The sequence below is a fragment of the Enhydra lutris genome, unplaced genomic scaffold, assembly GCF_002288905.1.
Source record: "Enhydra lutris kenyoni isolate GAN:26980312 unplaced genomic scaffold, ASM228890v2 scaffoldscaffold2, whole genome shotgun sequence".
Lineage (NCBI taxonomy): Eukaryota > Metazoa > Chordata > Mammalia > Carnivora > Mustelidae > Enhydra > Enhydra lutris.
In genome coordinates this window covers 38,411,239-38,434,311 of record NW_019154086.1, presented here as the reverse complement: position 1 = coordinate 38,434,311, position 23,073 = coordinate 38,411,239, and the positions used below count along the sequence as shown (strand labels likewise).

General features: G+C 34.4%; 1 protein-coding gene across 2 annotated transcripts in view; it reads left to right on the top strand.

Moving 5' to 3' along the window:
- LOC111151734 (TSC22 domain family member 2) overlaps nucleotides 1–21,147 on the top strand; it is a 50,519-nt gene extending 29,372 nt beyond the window's left edge. For both annotated transcript variants that reach the window (XM_022509914.1, XM_022509906.1), the window contains 2 exons: nucleotides 17,701–17,752; nucleotides 18,719–21,147. In XM_022509914.1, coding sequence (XP_022365622.1) covers nucleotides 17,701–17,752; nucleotides 18,719–18,979 — 313 coding nt within the window. In that variant the 3' untranslated portion in view covers nucleotides 18,980–21,147. The remainder of the gene's footprint in view (nucleotides 1–17,700; nucleotides 17,753–18,718) is intronic.
- The last annotated feature ends 1,926 nt before the right edge of the window (nucleotides 21,148–23,073 follow it).

The window sequence follows — 23,073 nt, the reverse complement described above, 5'->3', positions numbered from 1 at the left end:
AAAACATGTATGCAACAAAATTTATATTTTAGATACATGGATTTTTTTAATTGAGCACCTACTTTGTGTAGAACCTCTCTTATTTTAAGTGTTTATAATAAAGTTCCTGTGTCTAAATAGGACTTAAAGTTAAATCCACAATAATAGTACTGCTTAAAGCAAAAACAAGTAAAACTGTAAGAATTTGTTTACTCTTCTGTTTAGTCGAAATAATCTGCTTATTAAGCATTAACTTAATTTCTTCAAGATCATGGTTTAAAGTGTACAATAACTTGATAGGTCATCAGAACATGGAAATACTGGGGCTCGATCATTAAGCATCTGCCTTCAGCTCAGGTCACTATCCCATGATTAGAGTCCTCCCTGAGTAGGGAGCCTGCTTCTCCCTCTCCCACTCCCCCTGCTTTTGTTCCCTCTCTTGCTGTGTTTGTCTTCGTCAAATAAATAAGTAAAATCTTAAAAAAAAAAAAAAAAAATTAGAATACTATACTTAAAGTCTTTTTTTAGATAAGACATTTGTACCCCAGCTTCTTTATTAATAACTATTTGCCTTTTCAAAATTAAAACTTTGGAATGTTTGGGAAATAAACAGTTACACCTAACCCAAGTTTTTAACACAATGACTATCTCAGTGTTTATATATTCCCTTCTAGAATTTGAGTACATATGCATGGATATTAACAATTGCAATCATAGTTAAACAGCTTTTAAATAGTTTTTATTGTTCCAAGTATTTTTCTGATTTGTACAAATCTGATACATGTCATAAGTTTTAAATTTGGGGCTGATAATTTTGGTATCTAGGATACCATCCCTTCCAGTTTTTTGTTCTATCTCTCATTACTTCTCAGTCCCCTGGCAGGTTTTTTCTTTCTGTTTGTTCTTGTAAGTGTTGCTGGTGTCCTTAGGATGCTGTTGAGACCCTCTTCTCACATTATTCATCATGCTAAGAATATGTAGATAGATGGTTCTGAGTGTCATCTGTATGCTCTAGGTGCTCAAACTTGTTACCTAGGCATCTCTCCTTAACATTCACACTTCTGTGATCTCCCATAGCCAGTTAATTGCAAAATACTGCCATGTCTGTTTCTGTGAGTTTTTCTTAAGCCTACCATCTCTTTAATGCCCATTCAGGACACGGTTCTTTCTTATGTGGAAATGCAAAAACCTTCTAACTGGTCTTCATTATTTGAGTTTTCTAACATGGCTAACTGTACATGCTGTTCCTTTTACTTAGAACATTTGTATGTGGACTTCTGTCCTTTTAGATTCTCCACCCAATTGTGGCACTTACTTTAAAAAATATTCTTTCCAAAGCCGCCCTCTTAGCGCAGTAGGCAGCGCGTCAGTCTCATAAAAAATATTCTTTCCTGACCCTTGATCTTGATTATATTTCCCCAAAACACCCTCTAAAATCTTGCTTTGTCTTAGCATTTATCTCACCTCCAGTCTCCTACACTCAACTGTATACTCATAAATTCTAGTGTATGGTTTATTTGATGATGTGTCCACATAACCAGCATCTGATAAATGTTTAAATACATTAAAATCCCCCTAGAATGTGGCATCATAAAATGTAGTAACTAGAAAGAATGTTAGAAATTATCATATACAGTTAGAGGCAAGAATCAAATGTAGAAACCGCATCACCTCACTCTAAGTTAGTGTTCCCTGTGTATTTCATGATACTTAGATTTTGACTGCTATACCTTACTAGTACAGACTGTATAGTTAATATATTAAATGTTTAATATGTGCCAGACATTAATGCATTATCTCACTGAATCCTCTTGTCTGGTCCTATTATTATTCTTTTTGGAGAGGATAAATAACTTGTGTGAAGTTACATTATAAAAGGGATAGAGTTGGGATTCAAACCTGGGTATGATTCCAGAACCAAAGGCTTTTTATTTGATACCACCTGTGAGTTTTTATCTTTCTGAGTCTAGAATTATAAATCTGAGTTTGAAGGGAATTTAGTGGTCATTTATTCCAGCCATTTGTCTCATTTTGTCTAATGTCTATAACACACCTTCTCAGTTGTTGTCTAGCCTATGAACACCTCCAGTGATGTTTATCTTGGCATCCTGGTCTTCTTTTTATATTTCATATTTAAACCTTTTATAAATTCTTGATGTACAACGAGAATCTAAAATGTAGAACAGAAAAATCAGATGATTGCCATCACTGAAAGCATTCAAGTAAAGAAATTAGGTTCATGTAAAAATATAAGCTGCACTGCACATTCTGTTAGCGTTCAACTGAGAACGTTCTGTAGTTCATTGTTTTCATAGCTGCTATAATCAAGAATGTGGGTTCCAGTTTGTGGCCAAAAGTTATTGGTGTTAATATAAATGCAGCTCTAAAGTTCTTTTTCAAAAATGGCAAAGGAGACATTGCTTAATATCTTAGAGATCACAAGGATGTTTTTCCACTTTGTAATCATTGATTCTAGTGATGATGCAAGAATTTCACAGGACTCCTGTGAGTTCTGATCCAGCAATGTGTCAGAAGAGTAAAGTACTATACATCTGAATTTCTTCACATTCCTAGATCTAACTCACTTAGAACTTCCACTTGCTAGGAGACATGCTTAAAGGCATGGTGATATAAATTGTCTTCTTTATCTTACCTGACTAAACTAGTAAACTTTTGGTCTCTTTCCACCTTCAGATAGCTTTTGGTTTTTTCCAGTTCTTCTCTTTAGATTCAATTCTAATTCTCCATAGAGAATGATATCAAGCAATTGAGAGAACCCATAAATAGTTAGGATGTATGATTATACAATTAAGCCTTTCACTGGGTTCACAAAATTATTTTCCCTAAATCCATGATTCTAATGTAAAAAGATCTTTGTCAAGGTTTTTATCCAAAAGGTAAGAGTCTTTAAAGTCTACTTTATTTTCCACAAGGTCTTCTATGAGTTTTGTCATTCCTGTGATCTGTATATGAAACTGCTAAGTTTCACTGGCATAATTTTGTCAGAAGTAACCTGAAAGTCCATGGAATTCTAGCTATTCTATTCCTCAAACTTAAACCATTTTTCTACTTAGTTACTTCAGAAACTACTATACTTTTTTTTCTCTTTAGTGAGTAACAACCAGATACAAGGAGTATCACAAGAAAAGGTTTATTGGCTTTTTATTTAAGCTGTCTCTGTCAAGGAGAATAATTTTTAGGAGGCCTCCCCATTTTTACTATGTTCCAGGGTTACTCTTTTCATTAGTTTCTAATATCTAAATAGCTGGTTGATTTCTTAGTTCTTTCTCCTTGCATGGTTAGCCCACATAACATAAACTTATACTGACTTACAAAATGTAATTAGATAACATATTAAATACTATTTTAATTCTATCTTTTTCTTTAACTAAATGTTTACTATCAACTTTATGCAAAGTGTTAGAATTAGTAGACCCTCTGGATGGACCTAGTTCCTCCCTTTGTGATTTAACTCAAAGGTGAAGAACATTAAATAGAGACAACAAAACCAATTGTATATGAAAGAATCAAGAAAGGTAGAGAGCAGAGTGTGGGTGAAGCATTCCGTTTCAGATGACAGTCTTAGCTTCAGAATCTCAGATGATTTAACAAATTTCAGATCATGTTGTAAGTATGGAATTCATCATAAATGATTTTTTACAAATTGAGGTCTACAAATGATTGTAAAGTTCTGTCATTTATATACTTATTTTACAGTATTGTTATTACCTAGAAGAATTCAAGGACTTGGATCTACAATGAAGTGAGAAAAAGCAACTGAAAATCTACCTATTTGAGTATAGTTCTGCTTGAGTGAAAAAACCATTTATAACCCTTTAAATTTTACAGTAGTGCTACTTTATACTTTCTTCATTATCTATACCAGAATCTCTTTTTGAATTAAGTAATTCTTTTTTTTTTTTTAACATATTTTTTTTTAAAGACTTTATTTATTTATTTGACAGACAGAGATCACAAGTAGGTTGAGAAGCAGGTGGAGAGAGAGACGCAGGCTCCCCGCCGAGCAGAGAGCCCGATGCGGGGCTCGATCCCAGGACCCTGGGATCATGACCTGAGCCGAAGGCAGAGGTTTCAACCCACTGAGCCACCCAGGCGCCCCTTGAATTAAGTAATTCTAAAGCAGTGATTCTCAACTAGAATAATATATAGTGTAGAAGCAAAGCAGTACTTGTCCCACTCTTTTGATTTGTTTTTAGTAATATTTAATTGTTGAAATTTCATATAACGCTAAAGGAAGGCATGGGAGATGTTTAGTTAAATACTTTTTTGGAAAATTTTAGTTGAAATAAATTCAATAATGTATCAGTGGCCTTTGGAAAAATTTCCCACTGTAAATTAAGGCTTTTTATTCTAAGCAGTCACTAATGTTCAATCCACAGGAATGCTGTGCTTAATAAATATTGATGTAAGTTTAAATCTCAAGTCAAACAATTTTTATTAGCATATGTTTTGTGACTGCCTTAACATTTGACTAATTGAGTAGAAAGGAATCAAGTAAATTTAAGGCATAACTAGGATTATTTCATTCTTCGGGTGAGGTGTACATACAAAGACTGTTTCTTAATACTAATCATAACTGATTTTTATTTGTACCTCACTGCTTCATTTGCAATCTAAGATACACTAGGATACCAAGCCTTACACAGTGTCAGTCTAAATTGATCCAGATAATAAAAGGAACTATTTTTCTTTCTTTGGTGTTTACTATGTAAAAAAATATCATTATCATCACAGCAGTCCTTTAGGGTAGGTATAACTATGATCCCATTTTACAGACAAGGAGACTGGTTTTAGTATGTTATGATTATCCCACTAGTAAGTAGTGAAGTTGGGATTTCAAACAAGCTTATCTAATTCTGAAGCCTGTGCTTTCTTTTTTTCCCCCCAGATAGCTTGAGCTAGAGGGAGGGGGAGGACAGGGAGAGAGAGCATCTTAAAGCAGGTTCCACACCCAGCATGGGCTCCAGGCTCAATCTTATGACCCTGAGATCATGACCTGAGCTGAAATCAAGAGTCAAGATGCTTAACTAAGTCACCCAGGCACCCCTGAAGCCTGTGCTCTTAAAACCACTTTATTGTTCTTTGAGAATTTCGTCTTTTGCATAAGCAACAGCTAAGAGGTAAGATGTCTCGCCCCAGAATGAAAGAGCAAAAGAGAGTTAAGCAAGTTGTAGTAAACTTGATAACCTAGACAGTTTGAACTCTTCTGGGCATATATTTTATATGCCAGAATATAACAATACTTTGTATTTGTTGAAGATGAGCAATTTTTTTTGCTCAAACCCAAGCCAATACAAAATTTTTAAGTACCCCAATTGCAAAAACATGTACTGATTTATTACAAGTAGAATAGAACAGAGTTTTTCCCTGGTATGATATTCTCTTCATTTTATTAAGGGGTGATCACTCTTCCTTTAGTCTAAACCAGAGTGAAACAACTGTCTCTTTAAAAACCTCGTGATACTTTTGTTCTTCTGGGTTTATCCCTCTTGTGAAGCAGTTCTTTGGTAACCTTCCTTTTTATTTATTACTGTCCCTGGACTTTGGGGACAGATTAGGAAGAGACATAAGGTAATAAAGACTAGTTAATCACCTAGAAACAGAAGTTCAGTCTTGGTCAGATAATCTTAAGGGTTAGCCTGATACAATTTTACTTTGTCCATACAACTACGTATGCTTTTTTCTATAAAGCTATTATGAATAATATTTCTATCTTCAAGGATTGGGGATAAGTGAAAAGATAATCTTTAGATGAACAAAATGGTCTCTGTGCTCTGCACTGGTATTTGGCATTTGGTATTCAAGGGGATTGTGTCATTTTCACTCATTTGGTTAGGCCTCATTGTGGAAATGGGATTGAAAGGATTTTTTTCAAGAAGAACTGTTTAGTTGGGGAAAAAAAAATAGTGTACAGAATGCTAGAGATAAGAGGCAAATGTGAGGCCATTCCGTGAAAGAAAAAATTAACTTTCCCAAGAAGGGTAGTTTCTTCCTGAGCCCATCTCTCATTAACTCTTTCGAATGTTAGTGTCCTCCATTGTTTTGGCCCCATTTGTCTTTTTTCTACTTAAGCAAGCTCATCTCACAGTTTTGCTTTACCTCCCGCATTCCAGCAGCTCTCAGATCTAGACTTCTAGGCCAGAGATTACTCTAGAGTTCTAGATACCTATTTCCAGCAACCTTCTTTCTATATTTCTCCACTAGAGTCTGCATCCCAGACGTCTCAAAATTCAGCAGTCCCCCAAGTGAAACTTAAATTTCTCATTTTCTCACCTTTATTCTTAGGTTCTTCTTCCACTCCCTACTCTCTGCACCCTAAAATCTAGCCGCCTTCCTGTGACACATAAACCATCTCCCCAACCCTAATTACTTTATAAGCTAAAAAAAAAAAAAAAACTCCAGCCATCCTTGGTATTTTCTTTGTTGTAGGTGAGTCCCTTTTCCTTTATCATCCCTCTCATCTCTCATAGATTCTCTGCTTCAATTGTACACACTATTTCATTTTTCTTTGCTTAATGTTTGTGACCAAGCATTTTGCAATGTCCTGATAATCTCCCCCCTTCCTTGCTTGTTTAGGTAATTCTTTTTTTTTTTTTAACTGGTATGGAATGTTACTATCTTTCCTTCTCACCGACCCCCATGCCTGCCACAGGTACATGCCCCCAAAAAGCTCACATTTGGGTTACACTAAGTTCTACAAAAGCCTTTGAAACTAAATGATGAAGGAAAAAAGCCCAGGGAGAGTAACTTGCCTTAGGACACAGCAAATCTGAGGTGAGGCCAAGCTGCAACATGTATTTGATAATTCCATATCTAGTGATCTCCCCACTGATGGACATCATCTAACTTCATATTCTTCCAGCCAGTGTTCATTGAGCGTTGGGCATTGTGCAGAGGAGATAGATGAGAATTTATCCTTTTTTATTAGTGTCCTAGATAAATGTTCCTGAGATTTGGCTATATAGGAAATTAGAGGAAAATTTGCTCAGGATGCATGCCCTATTGCCTCTATAAAGGAATTTGAATTACCTAGATATATGAATTAGATATTAGGCAGCAAGAAGATATGGCAAGTTTAGTTTGACTGAAAATGAGGAATGAGATTAAGAACTATTTCCCCAATTACTTGTTTTGAGTTTCGTTAAAATGCTAGCATTGGGTGCCTGGGTGGCTTAGTTGGTTGGGCGACTGCCTTCAGCTCAGGTCATGATCCTGGAGTCCCAGGATCGAGTCCCACATCGGGCTCCCGGCTCCATGGGAAGTCTGCTTCTCTCTCTGACCTTCTCCCCTCTCATGTTCTCTCTCATACTCTCTTTCTCTCTCAAATGAATAAAATCTTTAAAACAAAACAAAACAAACAAACAAAAAAAAAACGCTAGTATTACCCATGTCCATTAGATACCAAGGACTGCTTTGGGAAAAGTCAGTTTTGCCATTAGGCATGGGAAATGGCTTTGGAGGTGTTCTAGTACAGCTAACTTATGTTTAGCTGGAGAAAGAGGCCCTAGGGGCAAAAGTATTAATTAGGACTCAAATTCCAACTATACAATTTGTGAATCCAGGCTTCTACAGCATTCTTTACGAGATAGCTGCTGGCCCCATGTTGGGTTTTTTATAGTACATAGAGTTTTATCTGGTAGGAGATAGATGCAGCTCTTAAAACACAGCCTGTGATAGATACATGGTTAGAGCTGTAATGGTAGTGTGCGGCATGACTTACTATACTACTTCTGGAAGGGTAGGAAAACTAGCCTTTACAGTAAAGAAAATATTTGAACTGAAACCTATGAAAGAATGGTAGAATTTCCAAAGAAATATTTAGAGAGTGAGAATAAACTACACAGAGTCTCGAGTTTAGGATATCCAATTTAAAAGTTGTGAACAGGCATTTGGAATGAGAGGGAATAATGTAAATGTTGTCATTAGAAATAAATTAGTAAGCTAGTTCTGATTTTTTTTTCTTTTGACCCGTTTTTATGTCATTTCTAAAGAATTCTGAATTACTTTTAGAAATGTTGGTTGGATTTTAAAAAAAAGATGTTAGGTGGATTTAGCTATATAAAAAGGTTGTTTTTATAATAGGCCCACTGCTGGGTGAAGTTAATTCAATACTTCTTGTTGGTCTCTGAAATGAAATGCAGATCTTAAGAGTGTTAAGTTTTAGTTTTGATTTCCCTTGGCATTCTTTTCTGTCATGTTCTTTCTCCAGTTTTGTTCATTTTCATATATGTAGACCATGAAAATTTCCTTAGGTGATGAAAGTGCTATTATTTCTTCATAAAAGGAAGGAATGCTGTTATTAACCTTTTGAAGGAGAATTATCTTTACTACAAAATGACTGTTAAACATAGTCCTTTCACTGGCAGGCCTTTTGTTAATCTTTATCCTTTTCTTAGCACAGCTGAGGTCATTTGAACTCTTCTGTGTTTTTAATATCTTCATTCATATTAAGAATTTTTATTGAGTTTTTCTTTTTCTATTTAAATTTCCCATCTTTCTATGAAAGGTGGTCCTTCAAGTCAGTACTGAAAAACATAAACCTTTTGCTAGATTAAAATATACTTTGTTAATTCTAATGTTTTTAGAAGTTGGTTAATCATCAGCTTCTATTCCAGCAGATTAAAAGAATGGTTTTAGAATCTCTAGAATGAGTATATAGGATTACATCCACTTTATTCCCTTTCAGAATAGTTACATTATTTTTGTAAGGTATTCTGAGCTAGACATCAGTTGGCAACATTTGTAATCCTTTCTAATCTCTCTCTCCTTTTTTACTCTTAAGGTGCTAGTGTACATCTCAGTCTAGGTAATTGTCAATCATATACTGTTTTCCCAGTCTCCAGGAAGTAAATTAAAGTAATAAGGACTGTAATATCAAATTTTTTAATTTGGGCTTAAGCCCCTTGACACTCATCCTTCACTTCAGTCAGTAATGAATAATGCTATCATCAGATTATGTATTGCTGCTGTGTAAGTAGTACAGTGCACTCTCTTTCAAGAGAGCCTGCTCTAAATGCAAGCACTCCAACATTCGGGAAAATGCCATTCTTCTCCTACCCCTTTCTCACACCCTTGCTTATTTCAGTCCTGACTTAAAGGAAGAAAATAACTTTTTCATCCTGTCAAACCTTGCCTAATGTTAGTCTAATAAATAACTAGCTGGTGCATATGTTTTTTTATATTTAAATATTTAACTTGAAATAAGAATATTAAACTAGTTTATTTGGATTGTAATGGTAAAATTGCTGTGCATATTTCACTTTTGTATTACTGCTCAGTTTTTCAAGACTAAATCTTTACTTCTTCCATCTTGAGTGTTTTAATAGAATTTTAGTTCAGCTAGTTTTTAAATTGTTTCCTTAGAATGACTCTCTGAGGAAAAAACTATCAGAGTTTTACTGCCTAATACTAAAATAACTCCCTCAAGATATCCTCACTTGGAAATGTAAAGAAATCAAGAAAAAGAAGATAAAGTTAGTATTAATCTTACCAATACCTTCTCTGGAATGCATTTTTAATGTAACATTTTTATTGTATAAAGTTATAGAGCCTATTATCAAAGATGTTTATCACAGACTTTTCTTTTTTCTTACCAGAATCATTTTTAACAGAAATAGCTATATTAGGAGTTACAAACATTACTTACATGATACTTTCTTAAGTGATTATAATTCACCCTAAGCCAAAGAAGTAAATTTTACAAATCACAAATATTACTTATATTGTTATTTTGAATGTTAAACAAAGTGCCGATCTTCTAAAATGAAGTAGTTCCTAAGGAAAATGGAGTTGTTGGCTCCTCTTCCCTCCTTTCTTTCTTTTCTGTTTCCTGTCTGCCATTTGTTCTTAAGTTCACACTGTACAGGGTTATAACTCTTGTGAGTCATTTTCATTTTGGAATGTGGTTTTGTTTGGTTTTGGGTTTGGTTTGGTTTTTTAGTATTCTCCAAAGTGCAATGGACGTATTCTATCTCTGTCCCCCATCTGCCTGACTTCCCAGACAGATAACCACTTTCTTAGTTTGTATGTGTGTATTCTTCCAGTTTCGTTATGCGTATGCAAGCAAATACTGTATCTGTATCACCCTCACACAGTGGCAATATACAGACATCTGCACCTTTACTTTTAAAGATCTTCAGGGTATATTGTTCCCATCTCAGTACGCAGAAAATCATCTTTGTGGGGTCTTTTTTTTATAGATGGGTAGTATTCAGTTGAATAGATGGCTGTACCATGATTTATTTGATCAGTTCCCTGTTGATTACTAGAAATCTTGCTGTTACAAACAGTGCTATAATGAGTAGCATTGTAAATATATTGTTTCCCATGTATGTAGAAATACAGGATAAATTCCCAAATGTAGGATTGCTGAGTCAAAGAGTGAGTGAGAATGTATGTATGTGTAAAACTGTGATATAACCAAATTGCTCTGTATAATGGTTATAGCAGTATACAGCTTGAATTAGCACCTTATGAGAAGGCCCATTTCCCACAGCCTTACTAACAGTGTATTACATTTTAGTATGTGTGCCAGTCTGTTTAGGGAAATGGTATTACATTATAGTTTTAACCTGTATTTTTGTTATGAATGAGATCCTGGGTTTTTTTTCATGTCTTGTGGATTATCCATGTGAAATCTACCCATTTTTCTCATTGGGGTTCTAATCTTAATAGGTTTCTAGAAGTATTTTGTGTTTTAGTGAAATTATTAAAGGAGTTTTTTATTTTTCTATATTTTGAGGCATCTAGTTAAACTTCTCCAAAGTATTACAGAAATTCTTCCTAAATGGACTTTATAAAAGGCCATTAATACAGATGATATGGTTGACTCTGGACAGAAGGGGTCTGAGGTAGGAGAGGGACTTTGTATTAATTGTATGCCTTTTTAGGTACACTTTTTGTTTTAATTTTTTATCATGTGCATGTATCTTCTTTAACTTTTATTTTGAAATAACTATTGATTCATAAGAAGTTAAAAATAATAAATACATAGGGAGGCTTCATGTAGCCTTTCACCCAGTTGTATGTGTGTCTTGTCCCCTGTCCCCTTCCTGCAGTGGTAACCTCTTAACATGGCTATAGGGAAAGATCCAAAGCCAGGAAATTGACATTGGTATAATCCATGCATGTATCCTTTTTTACTCTTTAAATACTCATTTCTGGCCAGGATTTTTACCTTCAATTAATTAGATGAATGTAAAATATGCTAAGGACATAATTGGTTTCTATAGATGAAAAAATTAATAGTCATTATGTAAATATTTAACTGGGTTTGTTTTTTTTTTTTTCTTTTGTGTATCATTGTAAGACTGGTTACTTGAGAAAATAATAATATGTAGTTTTGTGAGTAGCCATTTTACCTGCTTGCCTATCATGAATAATAGCTTTTATCATTCACAAAATTTCACTTACTTTGTGTTATTAATAAAAATCTTCATGGGGCTTTTTGTGAATTTAATCATGAAATTAAACATTTTTTTTGTTTTTACATAGAGAACTTAAGATCAGTAGTTAGAATACATAAAATTTTTAGTTTTTAACTTAATTTACTGTTAACTTGGATAGTTTTTTTTGCTAAACACAGAAGTTTGCCTTTGGCCATAGAATAAGTTTACCTGAATTGTATCTATTTTGGCTCTTTTTTAGAAGAAGAACTGTTATTTGCTCTTAAATGTTAAGCTGTAAATATTTTTTAAATTCCTCTTAAAGAAGAGATGTATTTTTTTCTGTTTAACTTTTCTAGGCTTGCTGAGTTGTACATTTGTTAGATTTATTTTTTTGCCATCAGTGACTTAATAGTTTCTTTCTAAAAAACAGAATATGTATTTCTTAGAAAAAAGGCCAAATGTAGGGACACCTGGGTAGCTCAGTTGGTTGAGTGTCCATCTTTTGATTTTGGCTCAGGACATGATTTCAGGGTTGTGGGATCAAGCCCCATCTCTGCTTTGCACTGGGCAAGGAGTCTGCTTAAGATTGTCTCTCCCTTTCTCTCTCTGCCCCTCCCCCCTCAACTCTCTTTAAAATGAATAAGTAAATCTTAAAAAAAAAAAAAGAAGAAGAAGAAAGAAAAGAGGCCAAATGTTACCTAGGTTAGAATTAATCCATTTTAGTGGTAATTATGTTATTTTAGAGTTTATTGGCAAGGGAGGGGGTAATGAAGGTTGTACATTATTTATCAGAAACAGTATGTGAATCCTGAAGTCTGGCCTCTTAAAGATTGTAGCTTCTTTTTTTTGGAAAGGCTGTAGCTTCTACTTGTGAGTTTATGAAGAATCATTTTTACCGTCTTTGGGTAAGGGGGCTTGAACATAAGTATATCAGATTTGCCAGCTCAGTCAAAGAAGTTCTTATTATCAAAGATTTGATTTTATAATTTGGGGAATTCCTGTAGTGGATTTTTAATTGTGATTTTTGACTCAACACAAAGTTAGAAGGGTCTTTTGGCAAGAGAAGGTAATTTTTTAAATATTCTGCATATAGATACATATAATTTTAAAATATCTTCAGCTTTCTAACAAACCAGAAGAACATTTTAGTTCTTAGCAAATAGGTAAACTATATTGGCTGGCTAAAGATCACAGAGCCTTTTCCAAGAAGTTACCTCCCTTGTTCTCAGAGCTCAACATCTTCTAGGAATGTGCTAGATAAGATAAATGGTGTATTAGGCACATAATTTAATTTTGGATCCATGCTATGGTTTCACAAATGATATTTGGTACATAGTTAAAGGACTCTTCATAATATACGTAAGTCTGCATTTCTCTTAGGTTATTATAGATAGTTGCTTATTGCTTTCACGCAGTCTTACTGTTAAGGTGGGAAAAGCATGTGTTTTGCCATTAAGTCTAGGTTTCAGTACTGTTTCTAGCATTATGCTTTGAGTCAGTTACTTGGCTTCAGTTTCCTCAACTGTAAGATGAGATTGTTTCTCAAGCTTGCAGTAAGAACTCACTAAAGTAATATGTACCTGCAAAAGTGGGCAATCGTTTAATTGCTCTTTTCTTCTACCTTGTTGCTTTATTAATTAGCACTTGTGCTAAGGGCAGAACAGAAGACAAAATAGTCAAAACGTAAGAGAAGAAATTTGCTCTATTTTTATTTTAAATAAGTAGCCATGATGCCTCTGTCCACATTAATGAAGATTTAAAAAAAGTTGATTTCTCATAAAGAGGTTTTTTTTGTTTGTTTTTTGTTTTCTTTAAAGTGAGATCAAGTTAGCCTAACCTCACCTTCATGGATTTTGATTTTTAGAGAGGAGAGATTGGAGATGTTTTGTACAAAGTCCTTGAGCTAAGAGCATGAATGAAACAGCCTTTTAAGAAAGATGAAAATGTAGGAATTTCTGAAGCCAGAGGTTCATATCTCGTCTCTTCTCAGTGAGGTTGCCAAGTGATCTGTTGAGATAAGAGGAAGGTCTGGGAAGAAAAACTATGGTGTGGGGAGCCAGCTGGGATGGATTTTAAAATGAACATCATTGAAAGCCAGGCTATCTTTCTGTACCTTTGATTCATTGAGTTTTATTTTTCCTGTGGATTTGATTGTAATTTACTTTATTTAAACACTAAATCCTAATGCCTGGCTGGCTCAGTCAATGGTGTGTATGACTCTTGATTTCGGGGTTGTGAGTTTGAGCCCTATGATGGGTGTAGAGATTACTTTAAAAAAAAAAAAAATCTTAAAAAGAAACCACTAAATTCAAGCTCATTTGGTTCTTAACTAATTCTAGTTAAAAAAACAAAAACAAAAACAAAACAACTCATCATATAAAAGGTAACACTATAGCTCTGCTTGTCTTTTTTCCCCACAGTTCTATATTTCTGTCCATTTCCTCCATACCCACAATTTTTTTTTAATATTTATTTATTTATTTGACAGACAGAGATCACAAGGAGGCAGAGAGGCAGGCAGAGAGAGAGGGAGAAGCAGGCTCCCTGCCGAGCAGAGAGCCCAGTGCGGGGCTCGATCCCAGGACCCTGGGATCATGACCTGAGCCGAAGGCAGAGGCTTTAACCCACTGAGCCACCCAGGCGCCCCATACCCACAATTTTTAATTCATCTAGTAAATACTAACCATGGTATGTTTTTATTCTAAAAGAGTGACCCATATGAGGCAGAATGTTTCATTTTACAAATTATCCCTTGCCTTTATACAGCACTTAGAGTTTACCAGAATAGTTACAGAGTGTTAGGAACTGAAGTTTGGAACTTAAGTTAACATCAAGTTATAGGATAGTGAATGCAATAGTGAAAAAGAAAACAAGGTGTAAATCTTTACCATTAGGTCAAGGAAGCAAATAAAGGAAAATTTTTCATTCTGCTTCAGTTCATCATTCTCATTTTTAAGAATGTGAAGCCCAAACCACTATGTTGACTTTGAACACAATAGAAAACAACTTGTTACCGTCATTGAAATAATATTCTAAACTATGTTCAAGGATCCTGAAATAGCATACCCTCTTACTTGCTTATTTAAGACTGCCAGATTGATACCTTTATTATAAATTGCTTTCTCAATCTTTAGTTTCTATTACAGTCACCCGGAGGAGTTACTAATAGATTTCCAGGGTCCCACCTCAAGAGTATGTAATTCAGTAGGTCTGGGGTGGACCCAAATGTTTACATTTCTAACAAGTCCCCAGGTGATGCTGATACTGCTGGTCCAGTGACCATACTTTGAGAACTATGAATTTATTCAAACTCAAAATATTTTAATGGCTTTCTAATATAAACCAGTAATTTTTTCAGATCAAATTGCTGTCATATTGACTCTTTCTGGCTCTTTCAGTATGCTTTTGAGCTCTTACTTGCCAAGCACTGTGTTCACTTCTTCACATAGGGGGAGATAAGGAACCTCTCTCAAGGAACTCAGTCTGATAAAGTTAATCATAGTAGTAGTAGCTAAACTCATTTAATCCTCACAGGAGTTTTATGAATTGGGGTATATAACCCTAATTTTAGATGAAAACCTGAGGTCTAGAAAGGTTAAATAGTTTTCCAGAATTCACGCAGTGAGTATATGGAGGAGCTGGAATTGCTTTTCTCCTTTCCTGGTTATGCAGTATAAAAAGTTTGTGAAGGTTAGTGAACCACAGGAGAGATAGAATAACTGGTTCTACCTTAGGAAATCAGAAGACATTACAGAAGATGTGGCACTGGAGCCATTTTAAGGAACAAGTAAAAGCCAGATGGACTGGAACCATGAACATTTGCCGCTGAGGGAGCCGGTCTGTCTGCAAAGCCATGGAAACCTGAGACGATCTATGTTTCACAGACTAAATAGTTAATGTAGGACACACAATAATGTAATAACACAATGGAATGTGAGAAGAAAGGAGACCATAGACGGCAGGGGTCAAAGTTATGAAGGGTAAAAAGTTTTGTATTCTGGGTTAAGAAGTTTTTAAAATAGGATTAAGTTTTTTTATTCGTTCCTCTTAGAGCTTTTATCTTTTGTAAGCCATTGGTTCTCAAAGTATGATCTGTCAGGTGGCAGAATCAGCATCTTGGGAAATGTTTTAGAAATGCAAATTCCTGGGCCCCACCCCATACCTTCTAAATCAGAAACCCAGAGGCGAAACCCAGCCACCTGTTTTTAGAAGACCTCTAGATGACTGCCTGGTACATACTAAAGTTTGAGAACTACTGCCATAGGTTATATAGAATTGTTTAAAAACAGCCTTCAGACTTGCCAGAAATCGCTGTGGTGATAGTAATTGTATCTGACTGATTTAATTGTTTAAGTACAGTGCTTAATAAAATTGGGTTATTAATACTATTTAAGGGACACATATCTTCAGTATGATCCATTTACACTTTGCAAACCTATTCCTGCATTGCTGTAAAAGAAGTCTGAGTCAGGATTAGAGTTTATTATATCAGCAAAGAATAGGGTGCTGATTAATGTTCCTTAGCCTAAGGGAATGGTTTGGAAACTTAACTAACCTTATTTTAATCATAAAAAAGAGTAATAAACCCTTTTTAAGGGTTAGGGGGCTTTGTTTCAGTTGCTTGTTAATCTGTAAAACTGGTGTTTAGCATTTAAGGTGTTCTGTTTAAAATAGATGTGTTCAAAGAGTTTAATGTATTTACATCAAGAAATGACTAAAACTAATTCACTTTTTCCTTATTGACATAGAAATAAAAAATATTGAGAGTATAATATAGGATGGTCAGACAAACTCTGAATGCCTGGCACTGTCTTTTTGCAAATTGCAGCCAATATTTGGTGAACCTATCCACATGGTGTCTGAGCTGAACTTTACACCAAAGCCTTATGGTTTATATAGTTGTTCTACAGTTTATAGTTACACATAGCCATACTTTGTTTTACACACCTCTACAGCTGTTTAAAGCCTAACATATATAATAAGTATGTATTAACAATCTGTATATCCTTTCTAGTTACTAGGTATATAAAATCTCTTTGCATCTTAGAAATAGCAGCAAGAAGTAAAGGTATAAGGCTGTAATTAATGTGACTAATGCTCACATAAACAAGCTTGTGTCCTCTGTGTATTGATTCAAGGATTTAGAAGTAAGAAATCCACTAAGGCATTGACCCCTTCATTTTACACATAAGGAAACTGGTCTTAAATACTTGATCTGGTGATGGTCACACAGGTAGTGAGTAGCAGAACCAGGATTATAACCAGATCTACTTAGATTACAGTATAAAAGGCATCACTACATAAGACAAAATATTCCTACCCCTCAATATGATAACAGTCTGAGGCCCTGCATCATCTAAAATAGAATAGTCTTCAAATCTATTAGCATCTAAGTTTTCTTTGAATATACTTTATGAAGAGTATTTTGCAGTTTTATATCAGTTATTTAAAGACCTCTTTTTGTATTGATAAAGTAGATTAAAATTGTCAGGTTTGTCTTTACAAGAAAATCTAATAACTATTCAAAATTTACAAAAATACCAAGAAAAGGATAGAGATATTCGTTATTCTTACTATTTAAGAGGACAATTAATGAACCTTTGGTTATTATCATACAGATGCTAAGGTGATAGTTGAACTTGGGATATACTTACTAGCTAGACTGCTTCCAAATATTTCCAGGAAAAACTGGTCTAAACCACATACCTTTGTAGGTGATATTTGCCAGTAACCCACACTGAGAGTATGAAGATTTGCCAGAATGTTGAGATTGGTGTTAACCAACCCTGCCAGTATCATTTGCCCAAAGGCCCTTTAGAAGCTGGTTCTAGAAATTTTTAACCCAGAAGTAAAATCTATAGAAGGAAAGTAAGTCATCATCTGAATTTTAATGCAATAAGTGACCACTGGAATTTCCACATGAAAGTCAATTAGAATACAAAATTGGTAAATGAAGAAGTTTAAAAGATGGGGAAGAGTATACTGGTCATTCAAAAGATATCTCTAAAAGTTCACAGAGTTAAAAGCTCCTGAATAGAATTGGGAGTTGTTTTTAAATAAGCATATGTATGTCATAAGGAAATTAGAAATGTTGGAGCCACAAAGGATTTTTGGAAATCATCTGTTAACTGAGATCCCTTATTTTTAAAATGAGAGCTTTGAGTATACTGAAATTATGAGAATAGGCTTTAATAAGCTATTTTAAGTTACTATTTTTGGTTTTAAGTAAAACAAATGTTTTTAATTATTTTAAGAGTTGGAAAGAATTTTACATTTTTAGAATAATTTAATGAAATATTCTAATTTTTTCCAGTGCATCTGGGGGAGGTGGTGTAGCCATTGACAACAAAATAGAACAAGCAATGGTAAGTAAAAGTTTATAGTTCTCTCATTTCATAGGTTGTTGGTTTTAGGAAGCAGTGGTTTTTATCAATTCTTAAAAAACACCTAATTTCTTTAAAACAAGATAACCAAAGTATATTTTTTGATAATCAGATTTAGTTATAGATGCTAGAACATTGAGAATTTTTAGTCTGGAAATACCAGTGGGGTTAATATTTCCTCCCATTTGAACATCTCACATTTCATGCATTACCATTGATAAATCAGGGCCATTTGAGGGGCGTACATAATCAGAATGCATTATGAGCCTTCAAATATTTCAACATTAACAATAGTTTATAATCAAAGAGTATTAAAATGAAAACTTTAGCTGGAAGCCTTCCTTTTTATAAATGCTGTTTTAGTCAGCTCTAATAAATGGAACTTGTTGAATCTTTCTGATTTCTGCTAAACTATCAATTTTTTTGTTCCCTTAAATATACTCTGTTCACATTATATAAAATATTTTGATTGAGGCTTATTAAAACTATGGACTATAAGTAAGGACTGTTAGTCTCAAACAACTTTTCTTTAAAGTTTTAGAGTTGGAAATTGTAGGTTGCTTTATCTCTTAAAGAAATGCTATAACTAGTTTAATATTAATTTAATATCCTTTGCTCTCTTGGTCTAACCTCTAAGCATGTGATTTTAAACTTTTTTTTCTAATTCTAAGCTTCTAATTGACAATTTAAGGAACCTAGTATTTTAGGAAATCACTCCAGACTTTGAAAAGAAATCCTGGGCTTGCTGCCTACTTGGAAACAGGATTTTTTTCTATCCTTCCCTCCCTTAGGGCCAGTCAAGATACAGTAGAAACATTAAAGCAAGAAGAGCAGGAAAACCAATATAAAAATGCTTCATATTTAAGAAGGCCCCAGATAGGCTAGAACCGGATAGCAACACCTTTCTCTTTTCACTCTTTTTGACATTGCTAATTTTGTTTTTCACAGGATCTGGTGAAAAGCCATTTGATGTATGCAGTAAGAGAAGAAGTGGAAGTTCTAAAGGAACAAATAAAAGAATTAGTTGAAAGAAACTCTTTACTTGAACGAGAAAATGCACTGTTAAAATCTCTTTCCAACAATGATCAATTATCCCAGCTCCCAGCCCAACAGGCCAATCCTGGTAGCACTTCTCAACAGCAAGCAGTGATAGCACAGCCTCCGCAGCCAGCGCAACCTCCACAGCAGCCGAATGTCTCCTCAGCATAAAGCTTTCTTGCCTCATTAAGAAAAAAACTGAAAGCAATCTATCCTTGTGTGCCACTGGTATTCTTTCCACTTTATATGAAAGCAAGTAGCCATGCTTCGGTTGTGTGTTTGGCCTTTTCAGTATTAGACAATCATTCTACAGGAGCTTTTCCTCCCTTTGAGATGTCATGCAGCGCTGTTGGTGTCCAGTTTTATGTCATCAGTACACGAGGAGTATAATAGATGGGGTTTACTAAAGCAAGCAAAGTCTGCATTTTACCTGGTGCGCATGAGTGGGGTCTTTTAAGAGCTTTGGTGGCTCTCTCGTTTTTCCTATCATCCATGGATTTACCCTGAGCCTTCCTATCACATTCTAAATAACAGTTCATCTAAAGAGCCACTTTTCTTTCAATACCAGTAACATTTGCCTACGTAAGTTTTCATTTATTTGTGTTTTATTTATTACAGGGCTGCTATTTTCGTAATGTACATGAACAATGTCACAGAACTTTTTTAATTTTTTTTGAATAATTATAAGTGTCAGTAAAGGATTTGAAAGACAGGATTGCATTTAATAGATAAAACGTTTAGGCAATAATTGAACAAAAGAATCCTGGCATATTTCTAACACTAATGGCAATTTACCTTCGGTATTTATTTTCAGTAGTAAAGACCCAGCTTGAATGTAAATTTTGTATAGTGTAAGTATGAAGAACATAGTGCAACTGTACAGGTAGTCACCAGTTATTGTGATATAATAAATAATTGGGCTATTTTGATGAAGAAAACTTTGTTCATTTGTTTCTACTTTCTAATAGAGAAATTGCCACGATTCCTCTGCTTTTTGACATTTCGTATGACTTTCTTTTTTCGGGTGGGAATAAAAAGCTGTGAAATTGTTCAACCTACTTTGTAACCAAAGAAGCAAAGCTGTGTAATGGAGTTTTTTTTATAATGCACATTCTTTATGTATTTTTATTTAGTGTTTCCTCGGTCACAATTTTCTTTGCTGTCTAGCATGATCTGCATGACCTATAATCTTTGAACCACTTTCGTACCTCATGTTTTTATCCAGCACTCTTATTGTAATATGTACTAGTCTGTGAACAATGTCAAATAAAAAAGAACGGAACAGGTAGTATGGTGGAGCTGAGCTAGTGTACTATACACTAGTTGTAAAAAAAAAAAAAAAAAAAAAATGAAGTGAGCCATCTTTTGTTCATTTAAAATGGTGTTTTGAATTTCGTATGCAGAAAACATTTTGTTACATTGCAGATTTTAATGTATTTAATAAATGCAACATGCAGATTAAGTGCAGTGTATACTGAGTATTTAAATTAAAATGTACATTTCATAAATACAGTTTCAAGAGAAAGCATCATTTTGTGTATACTAACACATTAAGTGTATGTCAGAAATTGATGTATAAATATATATTTTAACACATTTTCTGAAATTAAACTGCAGTTTTGTTGAAATATTTGGCTCTATATGTGTTCAAAATTTAATTTGACTAGATTTGTATTTTCACAGTTCAAGATATTCCTTAATTGAGAACCTGTGTTATTAATGACTTTATGATAGTTCTTAAATTTTCAAAGTAAAATAATTTAAAGAATGCAAGAATGGTGAGCAATATTTGTACTCAAGATTCATATTATGTCAGTGACATTTAAGTAAAATCCTTGTCTACCAAAACTTTTACTTGAATTCAGAAAGGTGCCTGTAGAAAATTAACATGCTTTGTGTCTGTAGCTAGCTAGTTAATCAGGAGTTAACAAGGACAAATAGTTAGCTCTCCGTGTTGTGAAAAGAGGATAAATAAGTGTTCTTTACTATTTAAAATTAAAACTTCATTAGATTTAGCCTAAATGCATAAATTGGGGTGTATGTGGGATCACTAAATATTTTACATTGCAGTTGTTCTGGAAGATAACATTGAATAGAAACAAAATTTTAATGAATAACACTAGAAGTAACTAAGGAACTAAATGACATACGCTTGAAGCAGCAGTCCTATAGATGTGGAGTGAGATTTTAAGTAGAGTCACCCACAGATAAGTTAGAAAATGAAATTTCCATGTTGGAATGTTAACCAGAAGGCTCACCAGGTATGCCGCTTAAATGTAAACAGTGTGATATTTAATACAGGCAAAGAAAAATTAGTATTAGGAAAGGTTGGGATTTTTGTGAAAATATAAATTTTGGTTATTGGGATAGCAAAACACTTTATAAAGTAATCACGAAATGATTGATAATGTTAATTTTAAATGGTAATTAAAAACAATTTTTACTACTTCTACGTTTTAAGAAGACCACCACGACAGAAAATATGGGTAGTTCACAGAAGAAATAAATGGCAATTTCTCAAGTTTCAGCCTCTAGTAACCTTAGAAATGCAAATTAATAGTTAACAAATTATCATTTGTCTTTTAAATAGCAGGACCTAATGTAGAAAAGGCAAGCTTTCTTGCATACTTCTAGAAAGTAATTTGGCAATATGTATCAAGAGCCTTAAATATTAATAAACTTTTCAGTTTAATAATAGAAGATAACTCATGGTGCAGTGTTCAAAAAATACAAAATTACCATAGAGCTTGTACTTTGCCCTCCCATCTCCCCCACTTCCCTGTGGATCTCCCTTCCCAGTATCTACCCCTGAAAACATCTGTGAAAGGAAGTCTTCACGTCCAAACCTACTCTCATGAGGCATGCCCCCACCCCAAAGTCAGGGACAGACTTAGAGGTCCAAAAGCTTAAAGTTCTTCAGAATCAGATACACTTTTGGGAACAACATCAGACATTCCCCCAAGTGGTTAGTTTGTTTAGAAATGTAAGTAAATTTAAGTGTGACCTCAGGAGATTTAAGGTCTCTTGCTCTACATAATTGGAATATCTATTGAGATGCCAATTTGGGGGCACCGTCTAATAGGAATGCCATCTATAATTCTCTCAGTGTAATGCCCATAGACCAAGGTGCCATGTAAATTTTCTGTTGGTTTACTCTAGCCAACCAGAAAATCATAGGTGAAAATTTTGTTTTTGGTAATGGCAATGTGTCTGCAATACATACCTAATTTTCCCTAAAGACAATGAGATTTTATGGCTCGCTATATCCCCTCCCCCAAAAAAAGGGTTATGAGATATTAAGTATGCAGTTACTTTAACTTGCTGTATGTTCAAAATAACTGAATATTTCCAATTCTGTTATACTATGAGTTAAGTAGAAGTATTAAAACAGACTGCTTTACCATCAAGTCCCCAGAGAGAGGTAATCATAACTGCTTTTATTCACAAAGAATTGTCACAGGTAAGAGGTTGTGATGTTTCTCCAAGTTACAAACTCTATAGTCACTCCTAGACCTTTTTAAAAAGAGCGAGGGGAAGTCCTTAGAATTAGGGTAACAAAAATACCTGTTCTTCATGGGAACTTATCTCTGTAGAACCAGAAATAACTTACCAGTTGATTTGGGGGGAATAAATTTTTAAGATGATCTGAAGTCACGAGTTGTTTCTTTTTAAAGGAGGTTCAGTGGTAGGCACTTTGTGACATGACTCAATTCTCTTCAGTAGTTTTGTTAAAAGGACAACCCCCAGCTCTCAAGATTCAGTTTGAGTGCATAGACAAACCAACATATACAGTGCAATAATAAAAACAGTCAAGGATGGTTTTGTTAAGAAGATGCCCTCAAAGAGGTGACACCTGGTAAGAAAAAGTGCTCAAAAGCTTAGAGGAGAGCATAAACAAAGCTCTTTGGATAGCCACAGAATCGTTTCCCAGGAGACAAACAGGCAGACTGACTCATCCACCTTAGTAGGTTGGCATCTAGAGCAAAAATAATTTATCGAATAGTTTTAGGCCGTGGGATTGTGATCAGATAAATGTTTTAGAAAAATTAATCGTTCTAGTTATCAGTGATGGGCAATAGATGGGTGAGCTGAAACTGGAAGTGGAGAAGTAATTTAGGAGAGACAATAACCCAGAAATGATGAACAGGCAGAATTACAAAATGATAAATAGGCAGATTAGAGATGCTCATTAGGAAGTTTGTTTTGGATCTTTCTGTACCATTCCCAATGTCAGGTGCCTATTTTTCTGCTTCCAAAGAAAGATC